The 24,454-nt window shown below is 36.0% G+C and overlaps 2 protein-coding genes across 2 annotated transcripts; both read left to right on the top strand.

Annotated features, from left to right (window-relative positions):
• Positions 1–183: 183 nt before the first annotated feature.
• LOC116108834 (pentatricopeptide repeat-containing protein At1g74850, chloroplastic) lies at positions 184–5,512 on the top strand. Its single transcript, XM_031395068.1, has 4 exons — positions 184–2,169; positions 3,317–3,631; positions 3,723–3,830; positions 4,714–5,512. The coding sequence occupies exons 1-4, from the start codon at positions 320–322 to the stop codon at positions 5,045–5,047; spliced, it is 2,607 nt and encodes an 868-aa protein (XP_031250928.1). The 5' UTR covers positions 184–319; the 3' UTR covers positions 5,048–5,512.
• Positions 5,513–8,763: 3,251 nt separating this feature from the next.
• On the top strand, positions 8,764–19,703 carry LOC116108764 (transcription factor MYB1R1-like). Its single transcript, XM_031394999.1, has 4 exons — positions 8,764–8,837; positions 18,118–18,365; positions 18,461–18,669; positions 18,901–19,703. Coding segments are annotated over exons 1-4 (870 nt in total). The 5' UTR covers positions 8,764–8,835; the 3' UTR covers positions 19,312–19,703.
• The last annotated feature ends 4,751 nt before the right edge of the window (positions 19,704–24,454 follow it).

The following is a 24,454-nucleotide window of genomic DNA, read 5'->3' as shown; positions in this document are numbered from 1 at the left end:
ATTATAATTGCTATTATCATAAACATTTTAGTCACTCTGTCGTTTAAAAATCATTTACCGCCAAAAACTAGCTTAATATCGGGTCAAACCTTCGGATTTGGGTACTGGATCAGGGTTCTTAAACCTCCTCCAATATCCCTTTTCCTGTTATCCACAAAAACTCCACGTGTCTTTCTTCAAGAGCTTGTTCTAACACTTAAACCCAACCCCCTTCTTCCCTGTAACTTTCCCGTTAAAATTCGCTAGAAAATCTCAACAGTCCACCCCAAAAGTTCATTTCCTTTATTTTCTCGAAGCCCATGCAAGTTATTTCACCAAGATGACCCTCTCGATACCCAATCCTTCACTTCTGAAACCAGATTTGAAGCCTTACCAATTCAATTTCCCCATTCAACGGAGATTCCTCTCCGGTGACAAACAACTCTTATACGGACACCGGATATTCCTCGTTGGAGACCGGGGATTCTCTTCCCTCGCCGTGAAAGTCCGAGCCAAGCCGAAAGAGTTGGTCCTCGGCAATCCCTCTGTCGTCGTCCAGAAAGGAAAGTATAGCTACGACGTTGAAACCCTAATCAACAAGCTTAGCTCCCTCCCGCCGCGTGGCAGTATCGCGCGATGCCTCGATTTATTCAAAAACAAGCTTTCCTTGAACGACTTCGCTTTGGTCTTCAAGGAATTCGCTCAACGCGGCGACTGGCAACGCTCGCTTCGTTTATTTAAATATATGCAGAGACAGATCTGGTGCAAACCGAACGAACAAATATACACGATAATGATAAGTTTGTTAGGGCGCGAGAATTTGCTCGAGAAATCGGCTGAGATTTTCGAGGAAATGCCCAGTCAAGGCGTGCCGCGAAGTGTTTTCTCTTACACAGCTTTGATTAATGCGTACGGGCGTCACGGTCAGTATGAAACATCTCTTGAACTCTTAGAGAGAATGAAAAGAGAAAAGATTTTGCCTAATATTTTGACTTATAATACTGTGATCAATGCTTGTGCGAGGGGAGGATTAGATTGGGAGGGTTTATTAGGATTATTTGCGGAAATGAGACATGAAGGGATACAACCTGATATTGTGACTTATAATACATTGTTAAGTGCTTGTGGTGCTAGAGGTTTAGGTGATGAGGCGGAGATGGTTTTCAGGACAATGAATGAAGGTGGGGTATTGCCTGATTTAACGACATATAGTTATCTCGTTGAGACGTTTGGGAAATTGGGGAAACTAGAAAAGGTTTCGGAGCTCCTTGGGCAGATGGAGGTAGGAGGGAATTTACCGGATGTAACATCGTATAATGTGTTATTGGAGGCGCATGCGAAAATGGGGTCGATAAAGGAGGCCATGGGAGTGTTTAGGCAGATGCAGGCAGCAGGGTGTGTTGCAAATGCTGCAACTTATAGTATTTTGTTGAATTTGTATGGGAGGAATGGGAGGTATGATGATGTGAGAGAGCTTTTCCTTGAGATGAAAGCGAGTAATACAGAGCCAAATGCAGCTACTTATAATATTTTGATACAGGTTTTTGGAGAAGGTGGGTATTTTAAGGAGGTGGTAACTTTGTTTCAAGATATGGCAGAGGAGAATGTTGAGCCGAATATGGAGACTTACGAGGGTTTGATTTTTGCTTGTGGGAAGGGAGGCCTACATGAGGATGTCAAGAAGATTTTACTTTACATGAATGAGAGAGGGATAGTACCAAGTTCCAAGGCATACACTGGTGTTATTGAAGCATATGGACAGGCTGCATTGTATGAGGAAGCGCTTGTTGCTTTTAACACAATGAATGAAATGCAGAGCAGCCCAACTGTTGAAACTTTCAACTCAGTGCTGCATACCTTTGCAAGAGGTGGACTGTACAAAGAGTGTGAGGCAATTTTGTCAAGAATGGGTGAGGCTGGTGTTTCAAGGAATCGGGATTCCTTCAATGCTGTGATTGAATCTTTTAGGCAAGGAGGCCAGTTTGAGGAAGCTATAAAGGCATATGTTGAGATGGAAAAGGTGAGATGTGATCCTGATGAGAGGACCCTTGAGGCAGTTTTAAGTGTTTACTGCTTCGCAGGCCTTGTTGATGAGAGTAAGGAACAATTCCAGGAAATTAAAGCTTTCGGAATATTTCCCAATGTTATGTGCTACTGTATGATGCTGGCTGTTTATGCAAAGAGTAACAGGTTGGTGTTCACTCGGTTTATTCATTCATGAAGGGTTAGATGTCTCAATAATTGCATTTATTCTCTTTCAAGATCATGAATGTGTGAAGAACTTGAACACTAGGGATCCTGTTATATAGTGGATATTTTAGATATAAGTTATTTTATTTCATCATAGAATACAATATTAACACCTTGTTCATCTAGAAGTTTAGTAAGTTGTTAAAATCTAAGGACAAGTCTATGTGAACAAAAACCATGAACTCGCATTTTGCATGACAAATTCTTTTCTTAATGACATTTGAGACATTTAATTTATATACTTTCTTTTCAAACTTATTATAAAAATGAATATGGTTGGTGGTTGAAATGTATGCTTGGCAAGCACAGATTATTGTTTCTCATAAAGGATTAAAAAGTTGTCAACTTAATCCTTTTGAGCTTTTTATTAATGAAATAGTATTTGGAAGTCTTTTTTGTGTGAGGTTGCATGAGAAAACAATGTGCTTGCTACTATGCTATGCTTTCATGAAAGTTAACTTATAAGAGTATTACGTCCTGTGATATGTTTTATGAAACATTACATGATCGGTAAATATTGTGGTGCTACTGCACAAAAGATACCAATAATTTACTTGAAGTTTTTTAGGCGTCAGGATGTGAAATTTAAACTTTCCGTTAACTGCTTAATATTGTCTTCTCTGTGCCTTGATACATATTCAGTAGGTCTTTAATTTATGCAACTTCTTGCTGATTTAGATAAGCTATCTTTGTTCAAGTTTTGGCTGTCAGTGCTAACGAAAGTCCTTATATCTTGATAAATTGCCTTGAAGTGCACCAAATTTGAGTTATAGAAATCACTTAACTATGTATATTGCATATGGATGTGATGCTTAAAGTTTGGAAAAAAGTTATATGATAAAGGGAGATGTAAGGGCTATTTGGCAAACGAATATCTGCTAAATAATTATTGATTTGCATATAACATCTTTGAGCTTGGCCAACTGTAATTAATTTGTAAATGCCAGAGAAGCAGAAGTAGTGTGTTTTAGTTTTTATTAACTTGTGACATTATAATTAATTCATGTAATTTATAAATGTGATATAAGCTGTTTACGCCTATTTCCTTTTTGGCAATATATCTGATCCCTTTAGCTCGTTAATTCAGGTGGGACGATGCCTATGAATTACTAGATGAGATGTACACAAATAGAGTGTCAAATATCCACCAAGTAACTGGGAAGATGATCAAGGGAGAATATGATGATGAGTCTAACTGGCAGATGGTAGAGTATGTCTTTGACAAACTTAACTCTGAAGGTTGCGGTTTGGGAATGAGGTTCTACAATGCACTTTTGGAAGCACTTTGGTGGCTTGGCCAGAGAGAACGGGCTGCAAGAGTGCTTCATGAAGCCACAAAGAGGGGTCTTTTCCCTGAACTTTTTCGTAATAACAGACTTGTTTGGTCTGTGGATATCCACAGGTACCATGAAAAATTACTTTCTCAAGTAATTTTTTTTTATTTTTTATTTTATAGTAATTTTCTTTTAATCTATAAGTTGATTGTTTTACAGAATGTGGGAAGGCAGTGCATATACAGCAATATCAGTTTGGCTCAACAATATGTATGAGATGTTCACAAGTGGCGAAGATCTTCCTCAACTTGCAACTGTTGTTGTAGTGTAAGTAGTTTTTTCCTCAGAGCTATCATGATTTCTGTTTTATCCTCTTTGAGGGAGAGAATACTGGATTGGGTTGTCTGAGTCATGTTTGCCCAGCCCAACTCTGCCAGACAACAGTTGAGAGTTCCTGTAACCTTTTCTTTGTTGTCTAGTTATGTTTGGGCCATGTCATCTCTGAATTTATAACTTCTTAACTCATGGTCTTTTCAGCCTCTTTTGTCATCGTTAACTTCTTATCACATCAGTTGTCCGAACTGCTGCTCTATACTCATTGTTCTTCTTCTTTCTTGGATGAACAGTCTTAGGTACCTTTGCCTCTTCATGTAGCATATCTAATTATATGTGTGCAATAAAAGAACCAAGGTTGGACCTAAGGGTATTTGTGATATATTACATAACATGTGCTGGGCCAGACTCTGTGGACCATGCTATGGTAAAACCCAATCCAGCTCAAAAGGCCAAATATTGAACCTTACCTGAAAATCAAATTGGACAGTTGTGCAATAGGCTGGCCACTCAAATTTGCAGCTTGATACATGGACCTATATTATTCACCCCTGTTTGGTCAGAAAGCTGACTAATTGGGATTAAGCTCAGCGGAAATTCTATATGCCTAATTTCTGAACTGCTTGTGTGATTAGTGAACTTGGTGTAGACCCATGTTGTTGAAACCTGTTAGGTTAGAAGATGGTTGAGTTGGGATGCAAATGTTAACTTCACTGTATAAAATACTAGGGGTTTAGCCTATAATTCCAAGTCAAGTATGTCCTTAAAGGGATACAGACCATTGTATCTTTTGCAATATGCTGACAATTCATTAGACTTGACATAATTGTATGATTTTTAAGTTTTCTATAATGATGATCTACCTTCTGTTGATCAGACGGGGACACATGGAGAGAAATTCAATCACACAAGATTATCCAATAGCGAAGGCTGCTTACACATTCCTGCAGGATGTATCACCTTTATTTAATTTCCCAGGATGGAATAAAGGAAGAATTATCTGCCAGCGGTCTCAACTCAAGCGAATTCTGACAGGCATAGAATCATCTTCAAATGGGTCTACGAAGAATAACATAATTACTTTAAGTAACTCACCCTTTTCTCCACCCAGAACACAAACATCTGCAACAGATGTAAAGAATGATCAACATGATACTTCTGCTTCTGAAACAAGAAATACGAGAACAGAGCTTATGACAAGCACAGTATAAATAGATATACAAAATCCATTCATCAGTTTTCAATGCTCGGAAGATCTCTGTCTCCCACTTACAGTTGAAAGAAAGGGAACAGTTGAGTATAAGAATGTTGTTATACCGTTTGATGTTTGCATGGAGGAAAAAAATTATGCTCGTGACAAGTTTGATATCAGCTCATGCAGTGCCAGAAGCAGGTGAAATTGCAGAGTGTTGAAGCTCAGGGCATTATTGTTTACTGGTCAAATTTAAAGCAAGGAGAGCTTGGATGATGAAAGGGGTGATGTAAAATCTGGGATGAAAGGTTTGGAAATTTTAGGACTAATCAGAAAAGAGAAAGCTCATTGTTCACATATCATGTACTTCAATTTAGGTGTACAGGTTTCCATGGCAATGTTCTTAATTTTAATTCAACGACAAAATTTTGTACTAAGACAATATTACGCTGACAAACAAATTTTACAAACCTTTTTTTACTAACCCAAGTGGTAATTGATAATTGGTTTATGATGATTTAATAAATATATCTGAAAGCAATTATAAGCTATATATTTATTATTTGTACTAGAGATATATGCTCCATCACACAGATGTGAGTGTTGTAATGGTGTCCAAACCTTTCTTAGTCAGAGGTGTCAAATTGTTGCTGAAGTAGGATCTTCATCTAGTCTCAATGCAATCTTTTTGACAGTGATGTTGAGAGGCTTAGAATTGCAAGCACATGAAAGAGAATAAAAAATTCTTGGTTTGATGTGGGGCTGTGCACTGAAACAAAATCAAAATGAAATATTTCTTGTCAACCAAAATGGGAGAAAACCTACAAAGCCATGGACCACTAATGAAGAAGTCATATTACACAAAACTGGAAACCATGCCTTTGAGATAAACAGAGATAAGATTTTAACATATTTAGCAAAGATTTTTGAACAATTATGTTTACCCACTTCACATATTTTAGTGTTTTGTTTTCTTATTCAGCACCTTGCACGAGTCCTGCTCCACTTGGGTTGGGTGCACTGATAATGCTTCTCTTCCATTTCTTTTGGTAATGTGATGTGATCTGGTTATAACTACTGGAAGCCTTTGTGCATTTAACAGAGCAAAAAGCACATACATAAACAGATCTATCCTTCAATTTTGGTTTCAATATGGGAGTTCAACTTATTCATCATTCAAATCTTATCCTCAAAACAGTAAAATTCGTTTTGAAATATCATTAGGTTGGATCTTTCGTTTCCCAAGTGTAGGGATAGATGAATTACTTTAACACCAAGGAAATAACTTAGTAGATATTCTGGATTCATTGGATACGAAAAAGAGAATTCAAATCACACGCCACAATGCCAAAGCAAAAGTTTATGAACAGAGAAAACCTGCATCTGTTGAATACAAAAAGGTCGATAATCCCTTTGTGTGTCAGAAAGCTCAATTAGTATTCACCCATCTTTTATTAATTAGGTAGCTTTATCAGTTTGACAGAGACACCAAGTTGCAGAGAACGAGTATGTGAAGCATCTTGTGATAAAATGTTAGGTCAAAATGGGTAAGGAAAGAGAGAAGAGGTGGCACCCACAAACCTTATCTTGGCTTATTCTCCCAGATGCACCCCACCATGAAAGTGATTAAACAAAAGGACCCATTCAAGACTTAATTCTCTCTCTTCTCATCTTTCATTTTTTAATTATATATTTGCAGTCATTTTATAACATGACATGTAATTAGGGGATAAACCAGTTTTTCTGTAAATGTAATGAACCGCACGTTGAGTTAAAAAAACTTTTCATAAAGGAGGAGGTTAGTTTGATTCCTTAAGAATAATAAACTAATTAAACTCAAGTCAAGCTTTTGTTGATTCGAATAGACGTGTAATTAATATAAACACGAAGTACTTATTCACATGATTAAGTTAATTTTTTAAGTCAAATTGATTGGACAAGCTGGGTTGACTAAACTCACAACAATAAAAAGTAAGAGATAGGATAAGATATTATTTTTCTCAGAAAGGTTGCGCGCACTATCATGTGCTTCTCATTTATTTATGAGAGAGTAAATGACATGTTCCCACATAAGGATGAGCGAAATGGCTAGTTTCAATCTTTTATTTCATATTTTCACCCTTAATATATCTTTTGATTTTAGGTTCTAATTAGTTAATTTTTAGGTTTGACATAGTATAAAAAGTTTTTACAAACTACCCTTAAACCTTTAACTTTTGATTTCAAAATAACTCATCTCAAATTCTCTTCACTCTCTCTATCTTCACATGTATTATCGCTAGCCAAAAATTATGGTGAGAAAGGCCGCCGAAAATCCCAATCAATCAACAATACAAATAAACTCCAAACACAATCAATCTCCTTTCAAATGAACTCCAAAAAAGACTCGATCAACCCAATCACACTGTTGCGCAGAATTGTTCGAGAGTAGTGGATGGCGACCGATAGTCAATCATGGTCTAGGATATGAGGGTTTTGGTAGGGGGATGCATGTGAGTGAATGGTGTTGTCGAGGTTGATTTTCAATGCTGAAATTGGCTTGAAGCACGTGAACCTAGATGAGCGGCACTGCGATGATAGTTGATCTTAGTAGGACTATATGGGTTTTGTTAGTGGAGCCAATGAGGTGAATGGTGGTGTTAGGGTTGATTTTTGGTGCCAAAATCGATCGAAATCAACTTGAAACGCGCAAACTTTAGATGAGCGATGATTGGCGATTGATGAGAGATCTTGGTGGGGATGATAAGGGATTTGGCGAGTGGAAGTTGGTGAGGTGAATGGTGGTGTTGGGAGTTGATTTTCGGTGTCGAATTGAATGGAAATTGGCTTGAAGCATCCTACCCTAGATGAGCGGCGACCGACAATTGACGGGTGTTTCTGGGTGGGGATGAAGGTTTTGGTGTGTAGGTTAAGAGAACTGTTTGGTAGTGTTGGGGGTGTCCGACGACGTCAAAATCAGATCAGATTGGCTTGAGACGACAGTCGCACGTAGTATTCTTGAATTGTTTTAGCTTTTGGATCTAAGGTGTTTTGATTTCAGGGTATGGGTTTAGGTTTGGGTTTGATGTGGTTAAGGAGAGTGATGAAGTTTGAATCATGTAGAGGTCTAGTTATCGAATTGTACCTAACTAATGCGATTTTGGTTGATTGAGATATAAGATTTTGAATATCAATTTTACCTTTTAACCGTATTTAATAATTTTATGTTATTTAAGAGTGAAAATTTAGATATATAAAATCAAAAAATTTGCCATTTTGCTAAACCTCGGTGAGAACTTGTAGTTTGCTCTTTATGAGAAAAAACCCATTTCATCAATTATCATTTTTGTTAGCTTTTACTTGTGCTTTCACTAGTGGCCATGCAAGCTCAATTATATGCCGACATAATGCAAAGCTGCTGTCAGATTAGCCTAATTTAAACGTGAAATTCTTATTATTAATACATAAATGGTGGGTGATTAGTTAAACCAAAACGTGAACATTCAATTTATCTTTACATTTTTCGTGCTATTCAAATTTGTTTCATCAAATAATTAGATGGTAGAGGAGTACGAGAAATAAATAAATTAATAAAAAAAAAAAAATTTGAGCCGATAAATATACAGTAGACATCACACAACTAAGCCAAATAGACGAACCAATAAATGCCACGTGGGAACCGTACACACATGCTACCAGTTGTCAATTCCACATCAGTCATCCCGTTCTATAAATATAAGTTCCAGCTCTTCATATCACAGTCTACATTAACTTACTCATTTCTTTTTCTTCAACTTGCTGTTTTATTTTCTTCTTTCTCATCGTACGATGTCGGATACCAGTGGCTCCTCCGTCACCGACGGCGGCGAGATTATGTTGTTTGGCGTGAGAGTGGTGGTGGATTCCATGAGGAAGAGTGTGAGTATGAATAACTTGTCTCAGTATGAACAACCTCATGAAAACAACGGTAACGATAACAACAACAACAACAACAAGAAGGATGACGTGGTGGCTGCTGGTTACGCCTCTGCTGACGACGCTGTTCCGAACTCTAGAGCGAGTCGCGAGCGGAAGCGAGGTTGGATTCAGATCTCTGTTTGTTTAAGTTTTAGTCTCATGAATTTACAATTTTGTTGTTGATTTTTTTTATTTAATTTAATTGGATAATATTAGGAGTGCCTTGGACGGAGGAAGAGCATAAGCTGTTCTTGTTAGGGTTACAGAAAGTAGGGAGAGGAGACTGGAGAGGAATATCTAGAAATTTCGTTAAGACAAGAACTCCAACACAGGTGGCTAGTCATGCTCAGAAGTACTTTCTTCGCCGGAGCAATCTCAACCGTCGACGCCGCCGATCTAGCCTCTTTGATATCACTACAGATTCGGTAACCATTTCACTTTGATTTCTTGAATCTGAATTAGTTGACTTAAATCAATCAATTCAAACATTGAGAAACTATAATAAAATGAAGTTGAATCTGAATAAGTTGACTCAAATCAATCAATTCAAACAATGAGAAAAATATTTTTTTTTTCTTGGATCTCATGTCAAACTTGTAAAAAGTATAGATCATAAACCTAACAAAGTTAAGATTTTGTGGGTTGAACTCTTTCAGGTGGCGGATATTCCAATAGAGGATGAGCAAGTTGATCAGCTAGACAACAATACATCGGCGACTCTGCAGCAGCTTGAAACAAACAACTTTGCTGTGATGCGTCCTGTGCCTGTAGCTTTACCGGTAACGACTGAGAATCCAATGGAAAATCTGACATTAGGACAACTCAATCAATCAATCATAATGGGGACAAATCTCGTCCGCCCAATTCCTGTGGTTCCAGCTCCTCAAGCTGTAAAAATGTCCGATCTTAACTTGAATTTGAATCTAATGATGGATCCATCGCCATTGTCCCTTAAGCTGTCCTTGCCGTCGGGTCAAAGGGAATCTTCATCATCAAGGCATTCAGCTTTTCAGGTGATGCCCACCTTAAATAATGGGGATGGCAATAACATGATCAGTGTTGCTTGAGAAGGGAAATAAGAGTTGAAGGAAAGGTGGATAATTAGAGGGAGATGATGATAAGATAATTAGGTGACTGTTAATGATCCTTTGTTGTTGTACAGAGCATGAAAAAGACTATGATTTCCTGTTGCTGTGTTGTTGGTTTTATGATGGAATTATCTTTAATTCTTGCTAATTTGTCTGTTTGTCCAGTATAATTAATATAACTGATGATAAACCTTATATTCTCCTTTCATTATGATCTTGGTAGATCTGTTGTCTGACATCTAGTGGTGTTGATCACTTTATGAAGGAAAATATCAAGTTGGATGTTAGTGGTAGGGAAGCATTTTTTTATCTTCTCTCTTTTTTATGTGATTGAATTTTGGGAATGAATGTGGTATTGAATATGGTCCTCATTAATGGATTTGGATAGATGTACCCTTTTAATGACTGGTGGTATGGTATGGGGCACACAGAGGATACCTTATCTTTGGATTTATATAAAGAGCAAAGTGAGTTGTCATTTGTGTGGTGGGTTTACATCTATGGCTCGATTGGTCTTTAATTAAAGAGGCAAAGGATGCTGTCATGTCAATTTTATAGGGCTTGTTATCTCCTGCAGGTGGGTGACTTCGATGATTTCTATGGTGAAAGGGCCTTCCTCCATACAAGCGGCTTCTAGTGGGTAGTATTAGACTAATTTTTGCTATGTGGAAAAGCAATTTACATGAAGCTGAGCTTTGAGCACAGTTGACAAGACCTTTATTATTATTATTCACATGAATTTGGTGTTTAGGTTAAGAGTATTCAAGAAAGATTAATAAAAATAAAAAATAATGAAAAGAAGGATTCTTACAGTTGAAACGATTTTATTTTCAAAACTTGGCTTTGCCTTTTGGGGCTTGGATTCTCTCCCCCATATCAACCAATCCTAGACCGTCTTGAACTGGGTTGGAGCCTTGCAGAATATATGCCTGTCCCAGTTAATCTTTGGGGTTTATTAAATACTTTACAAATTTAATGTTTTAAGTTAATCTTTGGGGTTTATTAAATATTTTACAAATCTAATGTTTTAAGGTAAATCACAGGTAATTTCAAGATAGTTAGAACTCAAAAAATCAATAAAGAAAGTAAAAATTCTTGATCGTAAGGTTAATTCCTTGGTTCAATAGCCATAATCTTCCTTATCTGAAAAATTGTATTTTACCACGAATTAAGAAACAGTTGTTTATTTTTCCATTACGATATTATTACTGTTCAAAAGGAAAAGGAGTTAAGAAAAACATGAGTGGTGGTCATTCAAATCACTCAAAATTGCGGCTGCCAAATGAATGTGGACTAAAATCAGTCCCATCCCATCCGATGGGTATTTGTTAACAAAGAGAGTTTGAGATTTGGGGTATTGTGGTTTAATCATCAATGTTTACTTTACGTTTATGTTGAGCTTCCACTTTGCATGGCGGGCGGTGGAAGGGGGCCTACGCTGCTTATGTGCAATTTTCAGCTATATATGAATTAAACAATTTTCTAAATATGTTTGAAGACGGCACTGAAGGAGCAATTGATTTTAATTACATTGGATAGGAAATTTTGTTAAACCAACCAACTCCCTGTAAGTTTGGTTGAGGTTAGCAAATTGAATTAGAACTATGACGATAAGAGGCGACAGAAAAAAAAGAAAAGAAAAAAAGTGGAAAAACTGTGTGCAACTTCAAGTGTGGTTGAGACATTGTTTGCCTGTTTGAATTCTTTTTCTTGGGTGGTACCAATGGAAATGGTGTGATGGATGCGTGGATAAAGAAAATTGGGATTGTCTTCGAAATTCCTTTTTCGGTTTCTTGGAGTTGCTTTGTTTCTCAAAAGCGCAACTTGGGAGACCGGCAGTAACATCATGAATGCGTAAACAAAGATAAATGAAATGAATCCCCAAGCTACTGAAGCTACCCATTTAGCAGATAAAAACCTATATGCAATTCAGGAACAATTTAAAGATTATTATGTAAATAAATAGCAACTACAGTTATAGATACTTTGGTGACAGATTATTGCTATGAATAAAATGAGCAAAAAGTTTCAAAAACGCAGTTTCTGGGCAATTTGAAAAACAGAAGAGAAGGAACACATTGACTTCAACATTTCTTGTAGCTTTTACCTAGTCTCCGAAAACTGTTGAAGCAATTGCTTGGCAACACACGAAATGGGTTTGGATTAAACTATGAATTTTTTTGCTTCCAAGCAATAAATGAATAAACGCATACAAATCTATATAAAATCTCGTAGGAGGAACCTGCTTTATTAAAGCAAAGCCAAGGCAAAATTTTCTTTATGGGGTTCACTTATTTTATAAGACCAGATATCCATTTCAATACACGCTTTATTAAAGAACCAATCTTTGGCTATCTACTTTTCCTTGAAATGGAGAGATTGTAGTATTCTAGCTGGACCCCATAGAGATCCTCATGGAGCTGCACTGAAAGTCTGTAATGAAGTAATTCGTTGAGTGGTTTTGCAAGAAAAAGTTGTGTGATATCCTGAAGACAAAACTTTCAATTAGAAATTTGTTGGGCGGTTTTCTTTAATAAAATACTATTTCAAGATGATTGGCTTAGTTGACACAGAAAGGAAAATGCCTGGTAATAGACTTTAAAGATGCTGTCTCCTTTTGAAAATGTTTTTTGCATAATGATGGAGTATAAATTCCAGGTAATTCAATCTGGCACTTTTGTTAACCAGGTGGTTGTTAAATGAAGATTCTTCTTGCTTGCTTTACTCTCTGTAATCCATTTCTTCTAAAACTCTCATTACATTGTTTCTTTCCTATTAAATATTTTTTTTCTTCTTCTCCATATTCATATTCATGCACCATCTTTATTAATTTTTCTATATTAAAAATATAAGAATCATAAATGTTATTATATTGTATTCATTTATGGAATCATGATCCTTTCACAAGGTTTCATAGATTATGTCCTGGTCTACTTTGATATGATAATTTTAGGGGTGGAAAAAACTGGTTAAAGCAAAAAATCGAACCGATTTACAGCTTAAACTGGTTGTAAACCGGACCGATAATTTGGTTTGGAAAACCAGTTTTTAAATAAAAAATAATTTAAAAACAGAGTTTTGCAAAACACAACACACAAGATACCTTCTACCATACTCAACCACCAGCGGAAACCGGTTCAATTATTTTTCTAACCGAAACCGAACTGGTTTTTAAAAAAACTGGATTTTGGGTTTGGTTTCAGTCCAGTTTTTGGTTTTTTTTTTTTCCCACCCCTAGATGTATGTGTTGTCATTTATATATATATTGAACAAAAAACTAAGAACATTAAAAGGATCTCCTTGGTGATATAAGATTGTAAGTAACATCAAACCTTTTTTTTATCAGACTTTGTGGGCATGGTATTATGGCATCATGGTTATGGGATTAGAAAAAAAGTTCATACTATCTCTGCATTATATAAATAAAGAACAATAGAGTTTGGAATTTGAATACTGGCTACTTCTTTTATACAGTAGTAAAATTTTATCAACAAACTTCCTCATAAACAGTAATAAAAGATCCTTTTGCAATAGTCTTTGATTTAGATATTATTGAAATCACGTGGGGTTGTTTATATTATCAAAGACCAAGATTGCTTGCCCTTCCTTCTCTACTTCTTCCAGGACCTACATGATCGATCATAGATTCCCCTGATTCTTGAGATTTATCTAAATTGACAGGAAAGCATTTCCTGAAAACAGAGTAATTCTATCAGAGATATTAGTATTTTAGGGATTGGAATCTTTCAAGTGGTTGTAATGTTATCCCCAATCAAGATATGATGTCTGTATCATATCTCTATGATTAAGCATAGACTAATCCACAATGGAAAATTTATCTTTAAATAGAAGGAGACAACAAAAATTATATAGTACAAACAGAGCATTTATAATGTCCTGCCCCATGAGCTCCAGGCAACAAGGGATAAAAGAAAACCAAATACAGAAATTAATTATATGTACACTTCTGAAAACAAAAATCGACAATAAAGAAAAATTACTACAAAATATTTTGTTTTATTTAGTGGTTTATTCTAAACAGGGTAACTGGAATCATAATTTAAATGCATAACAAAGATATAACTGGCTACATCACTGCGCGAGGTGGAGGTGGCAGTATGTCTTGTGAAAGATTTGATGCCTCAGAAAAACTTTGGTTCTTCTGGTGCACCTTCATTATGTAGTTAGCGAATTTCTCTTCATGCAATTTATTCGCATATGAAGACTTATCCTCTCCGCTTGGCTCCATCAAGAAAATAGGCTTTGGACTGTTCCATGGCTTTTCTGACTTTTGGCTCCCCGGAAACTGAGGAAGCAGCGGTTCATTATCACCCGCGATAGAGCCTTTCCTAAGTCCAAGATCTTTGGCAGTTGTGGAAGGTTTGGCAACTCCAAGACTCATGTTGGCAATGGAAAAAGATGACTGTTTGACGATATTGACCACCATCTTCATTGAATTATCACGAAGAGAATTGCTTCTATCCTTACCTCTCATGGCTACTCTAAAAAAGTATAACACAAACTACACGCCTAGAACAAAATGAGATGATTGAAGATTGAATGATGGACAGGGTCTATAAATAAGCTTATGAAACTTGGTTTTGAAGCAATGGATTTTAGGGGGTTTATAGAGTGGTCCAGTAAATGGGGTCATCTAGATTTGTGCTAACTCTTTTTCACAACCGACAACCAACCAAATCTGAGGATGTGGATCCCTTTCTCATTGGAAATGAAATCCTTTTCTGAAGGTTGAAACCTCACTGGGAAGAATCTATCCTCTTTAGATATCTTGAAGTGTTTATTGCACATGGCATAATATGCATACACATAACTTTCCTCCAGATACCGGCACACTCGGCGATCAACGTAATTTACAGGGAAGAGAAAACTGGGATTATATCTATATATTCACATGATCCTTTTTCCTAATTTGTTTAAGGTAAAACTGATTCGAGTTCTCTGTGGTATGCTGCTGCAGTTAAGCGCATTTAAGTGAGGTGTGTAAGCGCAATATGTTGCTTGGTCCCGGGGAACAAGATTCTCCCTACACAGCCCTTTTTCCGCTTTCTTCTTTGTAATGGCTTCTTTTGACTTTTTCGTCACTGCTCAACGTCACTAGTTTTACATCGCCGTCATGAGTAAGCCATGGAGGGAATCCACCAACCACCCTATGGCTTTCTGTCCCTAAATACACTGTAACTAAGGCCACCCATGAGGCATCTTGGTGCTTTAGATCAGTACTCTGCTATGCTTTAATTGGTGCTAAATCAGATTTAAGAACCTTATCCAGTTCCGATGCTCTCCAATTTACCTAAAGAGATAAAAGGGCTTAACAAGAAAGACATTATTGTTCGGCCATGCCCAAGTATCTCTTTATCAAATGTGTATACTATCTCATTAAGAGGATTCAATTTCTGATTGCCTCAGCTTGACCCAATAAACCTTATCGTTATCATAGTGGAACTGCTCCATTATACAGCTCTATCTAGTTTCCTATCTTTTGATTTTTCTTATTTTACAACATCAAAACCATAATCCTTCTGCAAATTCAACTTAGCTCAGGCTAGTCAATACAACTGCAATGAAGTCTATTTTTTTTCCTCGTTACCATTTCAGCCAACTTTCTCCATCCCATGTCCAGCTCATGTTTTGTTTGTCTTGCCTCACACAGTCAAGAAATTTAAGATTTTCTATCTTAAAAACCACTGTTGGTTTCTCGGGAAAACACTACCATGTCAGGATTACAACAAAGGGTTGAGATTTAATAATAAGGCTTCAGATATTTTCGTTGACATATAGTTCTTAGATTAAATATTTGGACCAAAAGAATCAAAATATATTTCATTCTAACAAGGAATAAAGTGTACTCAAGAGCTCTGACCGGAATCCACTTCAATTTAATATAAAAAAGTATTATTCAATTAAAAATCTGCTGGGATTATTGCCATCTACAAATACAACAGATGAGAGCATTTACAAACCCCTTGAACTGCCAAATGAATTGGACTAAAATCTCCCCTCCATCCGATGGGTATTTGTTAACAAAGAGAGTTTGAGATTGGGGTATTGTGGTTTAATCATCAATGTTTACTTTACGTTTATGTTAGCTTCCACTTTGCATGGCGGGCGGTGGAAGGGGGCCTACGCTGCTTATGTGCATTTTCAGCTATAAATTAAACAATTTTCTAAATATGTTTGAAGACGGCACTGAAGGAGCAATTGATTTTATAGGAAATTTTGTTAAACCAACCAACTCCCTGTAAGTTTGGTTGAGGTTAGCAAATTGAATTAGAACTATGACGATAAGAGGCGACAGAAAAAAAAAAAAAAAAAAAGTGGAAAAACTTGTGCAACTTCAAGTGTGGTTGAACATTGTTTGCCTGTTTGAATTCTTTTTCTTGGGTGGTACCAATGGAAATGGTGTATAGAAAAAAATTGAGATTGTCTTCGAAATTCCTTTTTCGGTTTCTTGGAGTTGCTTTGTTTGGGAGTGAGACCGGCAGTAACATCATGAATGCGTAAACAAAGATAAATGAAATAATCCCCAAGCACTGAAGCTACCTTTACAGATAAAACCTATATGCAATTCAGGAACAATTTAAAGATTATTATGTAAATAAATAGCAACTACAGTTAAGATACTTTGGGACAGATTATGTGCTATGAATAAATGAGCAAAAGTTTCAAAACGCAGTTTCTGGCAATTTGAAAAACAGAAAAAGGAACACATTGACTTCAACATTTCTTGTAGCTTTTCTAGTCTCCGAAAACTGTTGAGCAATTGCTTGGCAACACACAAATGGGTTTGGATTAAACTATGATTTTTGCTTCCAACATAATGAATAAACGCATACAACTAATAACTATATAAATCTCTTAGAGGAACCTGCTTTATTAAAGCAAACCAGGCAAAATTTTCTTTATGGGTTCACTTATTTTATAAGACCAGATATCCATTTCAATACACGCTTTATTAAGAACCAATCTTTGGCTATCTACTTTTCCTTGAAATGGAGAGATTGTAGTATTCTAGCTGGACCCCATAGAGATCCTCATGACTGCACTGAAAGTCTGTAATGAAGTAATTCGTTGAGTGGTTTTGCAAGAAAAGTTGTGTGATATCCTGAAGACAAACTTTCAATTAGAAATTGTTGGGGGGTTTCTTTAATAAAATACTATTTCAAGAGATTGGCTTAGTTGACACGGAAAGGAAAATGCCTGGTAATAGACTTTAAAGATGCTTCTCCTTTTGAAAATGTTTTTTCATAATGGATATGGATTTTGGACTTTTGTTAACCAGGTGGTTGTTAAATAGATTCTTCTTGCTTGCTTTACTCTCTGATCCATTTTCTCTAAAACTCTCATTACATTGTTTCTTTCCTATTAAATTTTTTTTTCTTCTTCTCCATATTCATATTCATGCACCATCTTTATTAATTTTTATATTAAAATATAAGAATAATAAATGTTATTATATTGTATTCATTTAGGAATCATGATCCTTTCACAGGTTATAATTATGTCCGTTCTACTTTGATATGATAATTTTAGGGGTGGAAAAAGCTGGTTAAACAAAAAACGAACCGATTTACGCTTAAACTGGTTGTAACCGGACCGATAATTTGTTTGAAAACTTTTTAAATAAAAATAATTTAAGAAAATTTTGCAAAACACAAACACCAAGATACCTTCTCCATAACTCAACACCAGCGAAACCGGTTCAATTATTTTTCTAACCGAAACCACGGTTTTTAAAAAACGATTTTGGGTTTGGTTTCGTCATTTTTTGGTTTTTTTTTTCCACCCCTAGATTGTATTGTTGTCATTTATATATATATTGAACAAAAAACTAAGAACATTAAAAGATCTCCTTGGTGATATGATTTAAGTAACATCAAACTTTTTTTTATCAGACTTTGGGGCATGGTATTATGGCATCATGGTTTGGGATTAGAAAAAAAGTTCATACTATCTCTGCATTATATAAATAAAGAACAATAGAGTTTGGAATTTGAATACTGGCTACTTCTTTTATACAGTATAAAATTTTATCAACTCGTACGATGTCGGATACCAGTGGCTCCTCCGTCACCGACGGCGGCGAGATTATGTTGTTTGGCGTGAGAGTGGTGGTGGATTCCATGAGGAAGAGTGTGAGTATGAATAACTTGTCTCAGTATGAACAACCTCATGAAAACAACGGTAACGATAACAACAACAACAACAACAAGAAGGATGACGTGGTGGCTGCTGGTTACGCCTCTGCTGACGACGCTGTTCCGAACTCTAGAGCGAGTCGCGAGCGGAAGCGAGGTTGGATTCAGATCTCTTTTTGTTTAAGTTTTAGTCTCATGAATTTACAATTTTGTTGTTGATTTTTTTTATTTAATTTAATTGGATAATATTAGGAGTGCCTTGGACGGAGGAAGAGCATAAGCTGTTCTTGTTAGGGTTACAGAAAGTAGGGAGAGGAGACTGGAGAGGAATATCTAGAAATTTCGTTAAGACAAGAACTCCAACACAGGTGGCTAGTCATGCTCAGAAGTACTTTCTTCGCCGGAGCAATCTCAACCGTCGACGCCGCCGATCTAGCCTCTTTGATATCACTACAGATTCGGTAACCATTTCACTTTGATTTCTTGAATCTGAATTAGTTGACTTAAATCAATCAATTCAAACATTGAGAAACTATAATAAAATGAAGTTGAATCTGAATAAGTTGACTCAAATCAATCAATTCAAACAATGAGAAAAATATTTTTTTTTTCTTGGATCTCATGTCAAACTTGTAAAAAGTATAGATCATAAACCTAACAAAGTTAAGATTTTGTGGGTTGAACTCTTTCAGGTGGCGGATATTCCAATAGAGGATGAGCAAGTTGATCAGCTAGACAACAATACATCGGCGACTCTGCAGCAGCTTGAAACAAACAACTTTGCTGTGATGCGTCCTGTGCCTGTAGCTTTACCGGTAACGACTGAGAATCCAATGGAAAATCTGACATTAGGACAACTCAATCAATCAATCATAATGGGGACAAATCTCGTCCGCCCAATTCCTGTGGTTCCAGCTCCTCAAGCTGTAAAAATGTCCGATCTTAACTTGAATTTGAATCTAATGATGGATCCATCGCCATTGTCCCTTAAGCTGTCCTTGCCGTCGGGTCAAAGGGAATCTTCATCATCAAGGCATTCAGCTTTTCAGGTGATGCCCACCTTAAATAATGGGGATGGCAATAACATGATCAGTGTTGCTTGAGAAGGGAAATAAGAGTTGAAGGAAAGGTGGATAATTAGAGGGAGATGATGATAAGATAATTAGGTGACTGTTAATGATCCTTTGTTGTTGTACAGAGCATGAAAAAGACTATGATTTCCTGTTGCTGTGTTGTTGGTTTTATGATGGAATTATCTTTAATTCTTGCTAATTTGTCTGTTTGTCCAGTATAATTAATATAACTGATGATAAACCTTATATTCTCCTTTCATTATGATCTTGGTAGATCTGTTGTCTGACATCTAGTGGTGTTGATCACTTTATGAAGGAAAATATCAAGTTGGATGTTAGTGGTAGGGAAGCATTTTTTTATCTTCTCTCTTTTTTATGTGATTGAATTTTGGGAATGAATGTGGTATTGAATATGGTCCTCATTAATGGATTTGGATAGATGTACCCTTTTAATGACTGGTGGTATGGTATGGGGCACACAGAGGATACCTTATCTTTGGATTTATATAAAGAGCAAAGTGAGTTGTCATTTGTGTGGTGGGTTTACATCTATGGCTCGATTGGTCTTTAATTAAAGAGGCAAAGGATGCTGTCATGTCAATTTTATAGGGCTTGTTATCTCCTGCAGGTGGGTGACTTCGATGATTTCTATGGTGAAAGGGCCTTCCTCCATACAAGCGGCTTCTAGTGGGTAGTATTAGACTAATTTTTGCTATGTGGAAAAGCAATTTACATGAAGCTGAGCTTTGAGCACAGTTGACAAGACCTTTATTATTATTATTCACATGAATTTGGTGTTTAGGTTAAGAGTATTCAAGAAAGATTAATAAAAATAAAAAATAATGAAAAGAAGGATTCTTACAGTTGAAACGATTTTATTTTCAAAACTTGGCTTTGCCTTTTGGGGCTTGGATTCTCTCCCCCATATCAACCAATCCTAGACCGTCTTGAACTGGGTTGGAGCCTTGCAGAATATATGCCTGTCCCAGTTAATCTTTGGGGTTTATTAAATACTTTACAAATTTAATGTTTTAAGTTAATCTTTGGGGTTTATTAAATATTTTACAAATCTAATGTTTTAAGGTAAATCACAGGTAATTTCAAGATAGTTAGAACTCAAAAAATCAATAAAGAAAGTAAAAATTCTTGATCGTAAGGTTAATTCCTTGGTTCAATAGCCATAATCTTCCTTATCTGAAAAATTGTATTTTACCACGAATTAAGAAACAGTTGTTTATTTTTCCATTACGATATTATTACTGTTCAAAAGGAAAAGGAGTTAAGAAAAACATGAGTGGTGGTCATTCAAATCACTCAAAATTGCGGCTGCCAAATGAATGTGGACTAAAATCAGTCCCATCCCATCCGATGGGTATTTGTTAACAAAGAGAGTTTGAGATTTGGGGTATTGTGGTTTAATCATCAATGTTTACTTTACGTTTATGTTGAGCTTCCACTTTGCATGGCGGGCGGTGGAAGGGGGCCTACGCTGCTTATGTGCAATTTTCAGCTATATATGAATTAAACAATTTTCTAAATATGTTTGAAGACGGCACTGAAGGAGCAATTGATTTTAATTACATTGGATAGGAAATTTTGTTAAACCAACCAACTCCCTGTAAGTTTGGTTGAGGTTAGCAAATTGAATTAGAACTATGACGATAAGAGGCGACAGAAAAAAAAGAAAAGAAAAAAAGTGGAAAAACTGTGTGCAACTTCAAGTGTGGTTGAGACATTGTTTGCCTGTTTGAATTCTTTTTCTTGGGTGGTACCAATGGAAATGGTGTGATGGATGCGTGGATAAAGAAAATTGGGATTGTCTTCGAAATTCCTTTTTCGGTTTCTTGGAGTTGCTTTGTTTCTCAAAAGCGCAACTTGGGAGACCGGCAGTAACATCATGAATGCGTAAACAAAGATAAATGAAATGAATCCCCAAGCTACTGAAGCTACCCATTTAGCAGATAAAAACCTATATGCAATTCAGGAACAATTTAAAGATTATTATGTAAATAAATAGCAACTACAGTTATAGATACTTTGGTGACAGATTATTGCTATGAATAAAATGAGCAAAAAGTTTCAAAAACGCAGTTTCTGGGCAATTTGAAAAACAGAAGAGAAGGAACACATTGACTTCAACATTTCTTGTAGCTTTTACCTAGTCTCCGAAAACTGTTGAAGCAATTGCTTGGCAACACACGAAATGGGTTTGGATTAAACTATGAATTTTTTTGCTTCCAAGCAATAAATGAATAAACGCATACAAATCTATATAAAATCTCGTAGGAGGAACCTGCTTTATTAAAGCAAAGCCAAGGCAAAATTTTCTTTATGGGGTTCACTTATTTTATAAGACCAGATATCCATTTCAATACACGCTTTATTAAAGAACCAATCTTTGGCTATCTACTTTTCCTTGAAATGGAGAGATTGTAGTATTCTAGCTGGACCCCATAGAGATCCTCATGGAGCTGCACTGAAAGTCTGTAATGAAGTAATTCGTTGAGTGGTTTTGCAAGAAAAAGTTGTGTGATATCCTGAAGACAAAACTTTCAATTAGAAATTTGTTGGGCGGTTTTCTTTAATAAAATACTATTTCAAGATGATTGGCTTAGTTGACACAGAAAGGAAAATGCCTGGTAATAGACTTTAAAGATGCTGTCTCCTTTTGAAAATGTTTTTTGCATAATGATGGAGTATAAATTCCAGGTAATTCAATCTGGCACTTTTGTTAACCAGGTGGTTGTTAAATGAAGATTCTTCTTGCTTGCTTTACTCTCTGTAATCCATTTCTTCTAAAACTCTCATTACATTGTTTCTTTCCTATTAAATATTTTTTTTCTTCTTCTCCATATTCATATTCATGCACCATCTTTATTAATTTTTCTATATTAAAAATATAAGAATCATAAATGTTATTATATTGTATTCATTTATGGAATCATGATCCTTTCACAAGGTTTCATAGATTATGTCCTGGTCTACTTTGATATGATAATTTTAGGGGTGGAAAAAACTGGTTAAAGCAAAAAATCGAACCGATTTACAGCTTAAACTGGTTGTAAACCGGACCGATAATTTGGTTTGGAAAACCAGTTTTTAAATAAAAAATAATTTAAAAACAGAGTTTTGCAAAACACAACACACAAGATACCTTCTACCATACTCAACCACCAGCGGAAACCGGTTCAATTATTTTTCTAACCGAAACCGAACTGGTTTTTAAAAAAACTGGATTTTGGGTTTGGTTTCAGTCCAGTTTTTGGTTTTTTTTTTTTCCCACCCCTAGATGTATGTGTTGTCATTTATATATATATTGAACAAAAAACTAAGAACATTAAAAGGATCTCCTTGGTGATATAAGATTGTAAGTAACATCAAACCTTTTTTTTATCAGACTTTGTGGGCATGGTATTATGGCATCATGGTTATGGGATTAGAAAAAAAGTTCATACTATCTCTGCATTATATAAATAAAGAACAATAGAGTTTGGAATTTGAATACTGGCTACTTCTTTTATACAGTAGTAAAATTTTATCAACAAACTTCCTCATAAACAGTAATAAAAGATCCTTTTGCAATAGTCTTTGATTTAGATATTATTGAAATCACGTGGGGTTGTTTATATTATCAAAGACCAAGATTGCTTGCCCTTCCTTCTCTACTTCTTCCAGGACCTACATGATCGATCATAGATTCCCCTGATTCTTGAGATTTATCTAAATTGACAGGAAAGCATTTCCTGAAAACAGAGTAATTCTATCAGAGATATTAGTATTTTAGGGATTGGAATCTTTCAAGTGGTTGTAATGTTATCCCCAATCAAGATATGATGTCTGTATCATATCTCTATGATTAAGCATAGACTAATCCACAATGGAAAATTTATCTTTAAATAGAAGGAGACAACAAAAATTATATAGTACAAACAGAGCATTTATAATGTCCTGCCCCATGAGCTCCAGGCAACAAGGGATAAAAGAAAACCAAATACAGAAATTAATTATATGTACACTTCTGAAAACAAAAATCGACAATAAAGAAAAATTACTACAAAATATTTTGTTTTATTTAGTGGTTTATTCTAAACAGGGTAACTGGAATCATAATTTAAATGCATAACAAAGATATAACTGGCTACATCACTGCGCGAGGTGGAGGTGGCAGTATGTCTTGTGAAAGATTTGATGCCTCAGAAAAACTTTGGTTCTTCTGGTGCACCTTCATTATGTAGTTAGCGAATTTCTCTTCATGCAATTTATTCGCATATGAAGACTTATCCTCTCCGCTTGGCTCCATCAAGAAAATAGGCTTTGGACTGTTCCATGGCTTTTCTGACTTTTGGCTCCCCGGAAACTGAGGAAGCAGCGGTTCATTATCACCCGCGATAGAGCCTTTCCTAAGTCCAAGATCTTTGGCAGTTGTGGAAGGTTTGGCAACTCCAAGACTCATGTTGGCAATGGAAAAAGATGACTGTTTGACGATATTGACCACCATCTTCATTGAATTATCACGAAGAGAATTGCTTCTATCCTTACCTCTCATGGCTACTCTAAAAAAGTATAACACAAACTACACGCCTAGAACAAAATGAGATGATTGAAGATTGAATGATGGACAGGGTCTATAAATAAGCTTATGAAACTTGGTTTTGAAGCAATGGATTTTAGGGGGTTTATAGAGTGGTCCAGTAAATGGGGTCATCTAGATTTGTGCTAACTCTTTTTCACAACCGACAACCAACCAAATCTGAGGATGTGGATCCCTTTCTCATTGGAAATGAAATCCTTTTCTGAAGGTTGAAACCTCACTGGGAAGAATCTATCCTCTTTAGATATCTTGAAGTGTTTATTGCACATGGCATAATATGCATACACATAACTTTCCTCCAGATACCGGCACACTCGGCGATCAACGTAATTTACAGGGAAGAGAAAACTGGGATTATATCTATATATTCACATGATCCTTTTTCCTAATTTGTTTAAGGTAAAACTGATTCGAGTTCTCTGTGGTATGCTGCTGCAGTTAAGCGCATTTAAGTGAGGTGTGTAAGCGCAATATGTTGCTTGGTCCCGGGGAACAAGATTCTCCCTACACAGCCCTTTTTCCGCTTTCTTCTTTGTAATGGCTTCTTTTGACTTTTTCGTCACTGCTCAACGTCACTAGTTT

This window comes from Pistacia vera, unplaced genomic scaffold (genome assembly GCF_008641045.1).
Source record: "Pistacia vera cultivar Batoury unplaced genomic scaffold, PisVer_v2 Contig57, whole genome shotgun sequence".
NCBI lineage: Eukaryota > Viridiplantae > Streptophyta > Magnoliopsida > Sapindales > Anacardiaceae > Pistacia > Pistacia vera.
The sequence above is the reverse complement of the archived record's forward strand: the minus strand, read 5'-3'. Positions and strand labels throughout refer to the sequence as shown.

Bases quoted from the DNA above. Each gene is read 5' to 3' on its own strand.
- LOC116108834 (XM_031395068.1), top strand. From the start codon at position 320: ATGACCCTCTCGATACCCAATCCTTCACTTCTGAAACCAGATTTGAAG. The intron at 2,170-3,316 runs GTTGGTGTTCAC...TCGTTAATTCAG, and splicing joins GTTTATGCAAAGAGTAACAG to GTGGGACGATGCCTATGAAT. The intron at 3,632-3,722 runs GTACCATGAAAA...ATTGTTTTACAG, and splicing joins TGGTCTGTGGATATCCACAG to AATGTGGGAAGGCAGTGCAT.
- LOC116108764 (XM_031394999.1), top strand. The intron at 18,366-18,460 runs GTTGGATTCAGA...GGATAATATTAG, and splicing joins GAGTCGCGAGCGGAAGCGAG to GAGTGCCTTGGACGGAGGAA. The intron at 18,670-18,900 runs GTAACCATTTCA...GAACTCTTTCAG, and splicing joins TTGATATCACTACAGATTCG to GTGGCGGATATTCCAATAGA.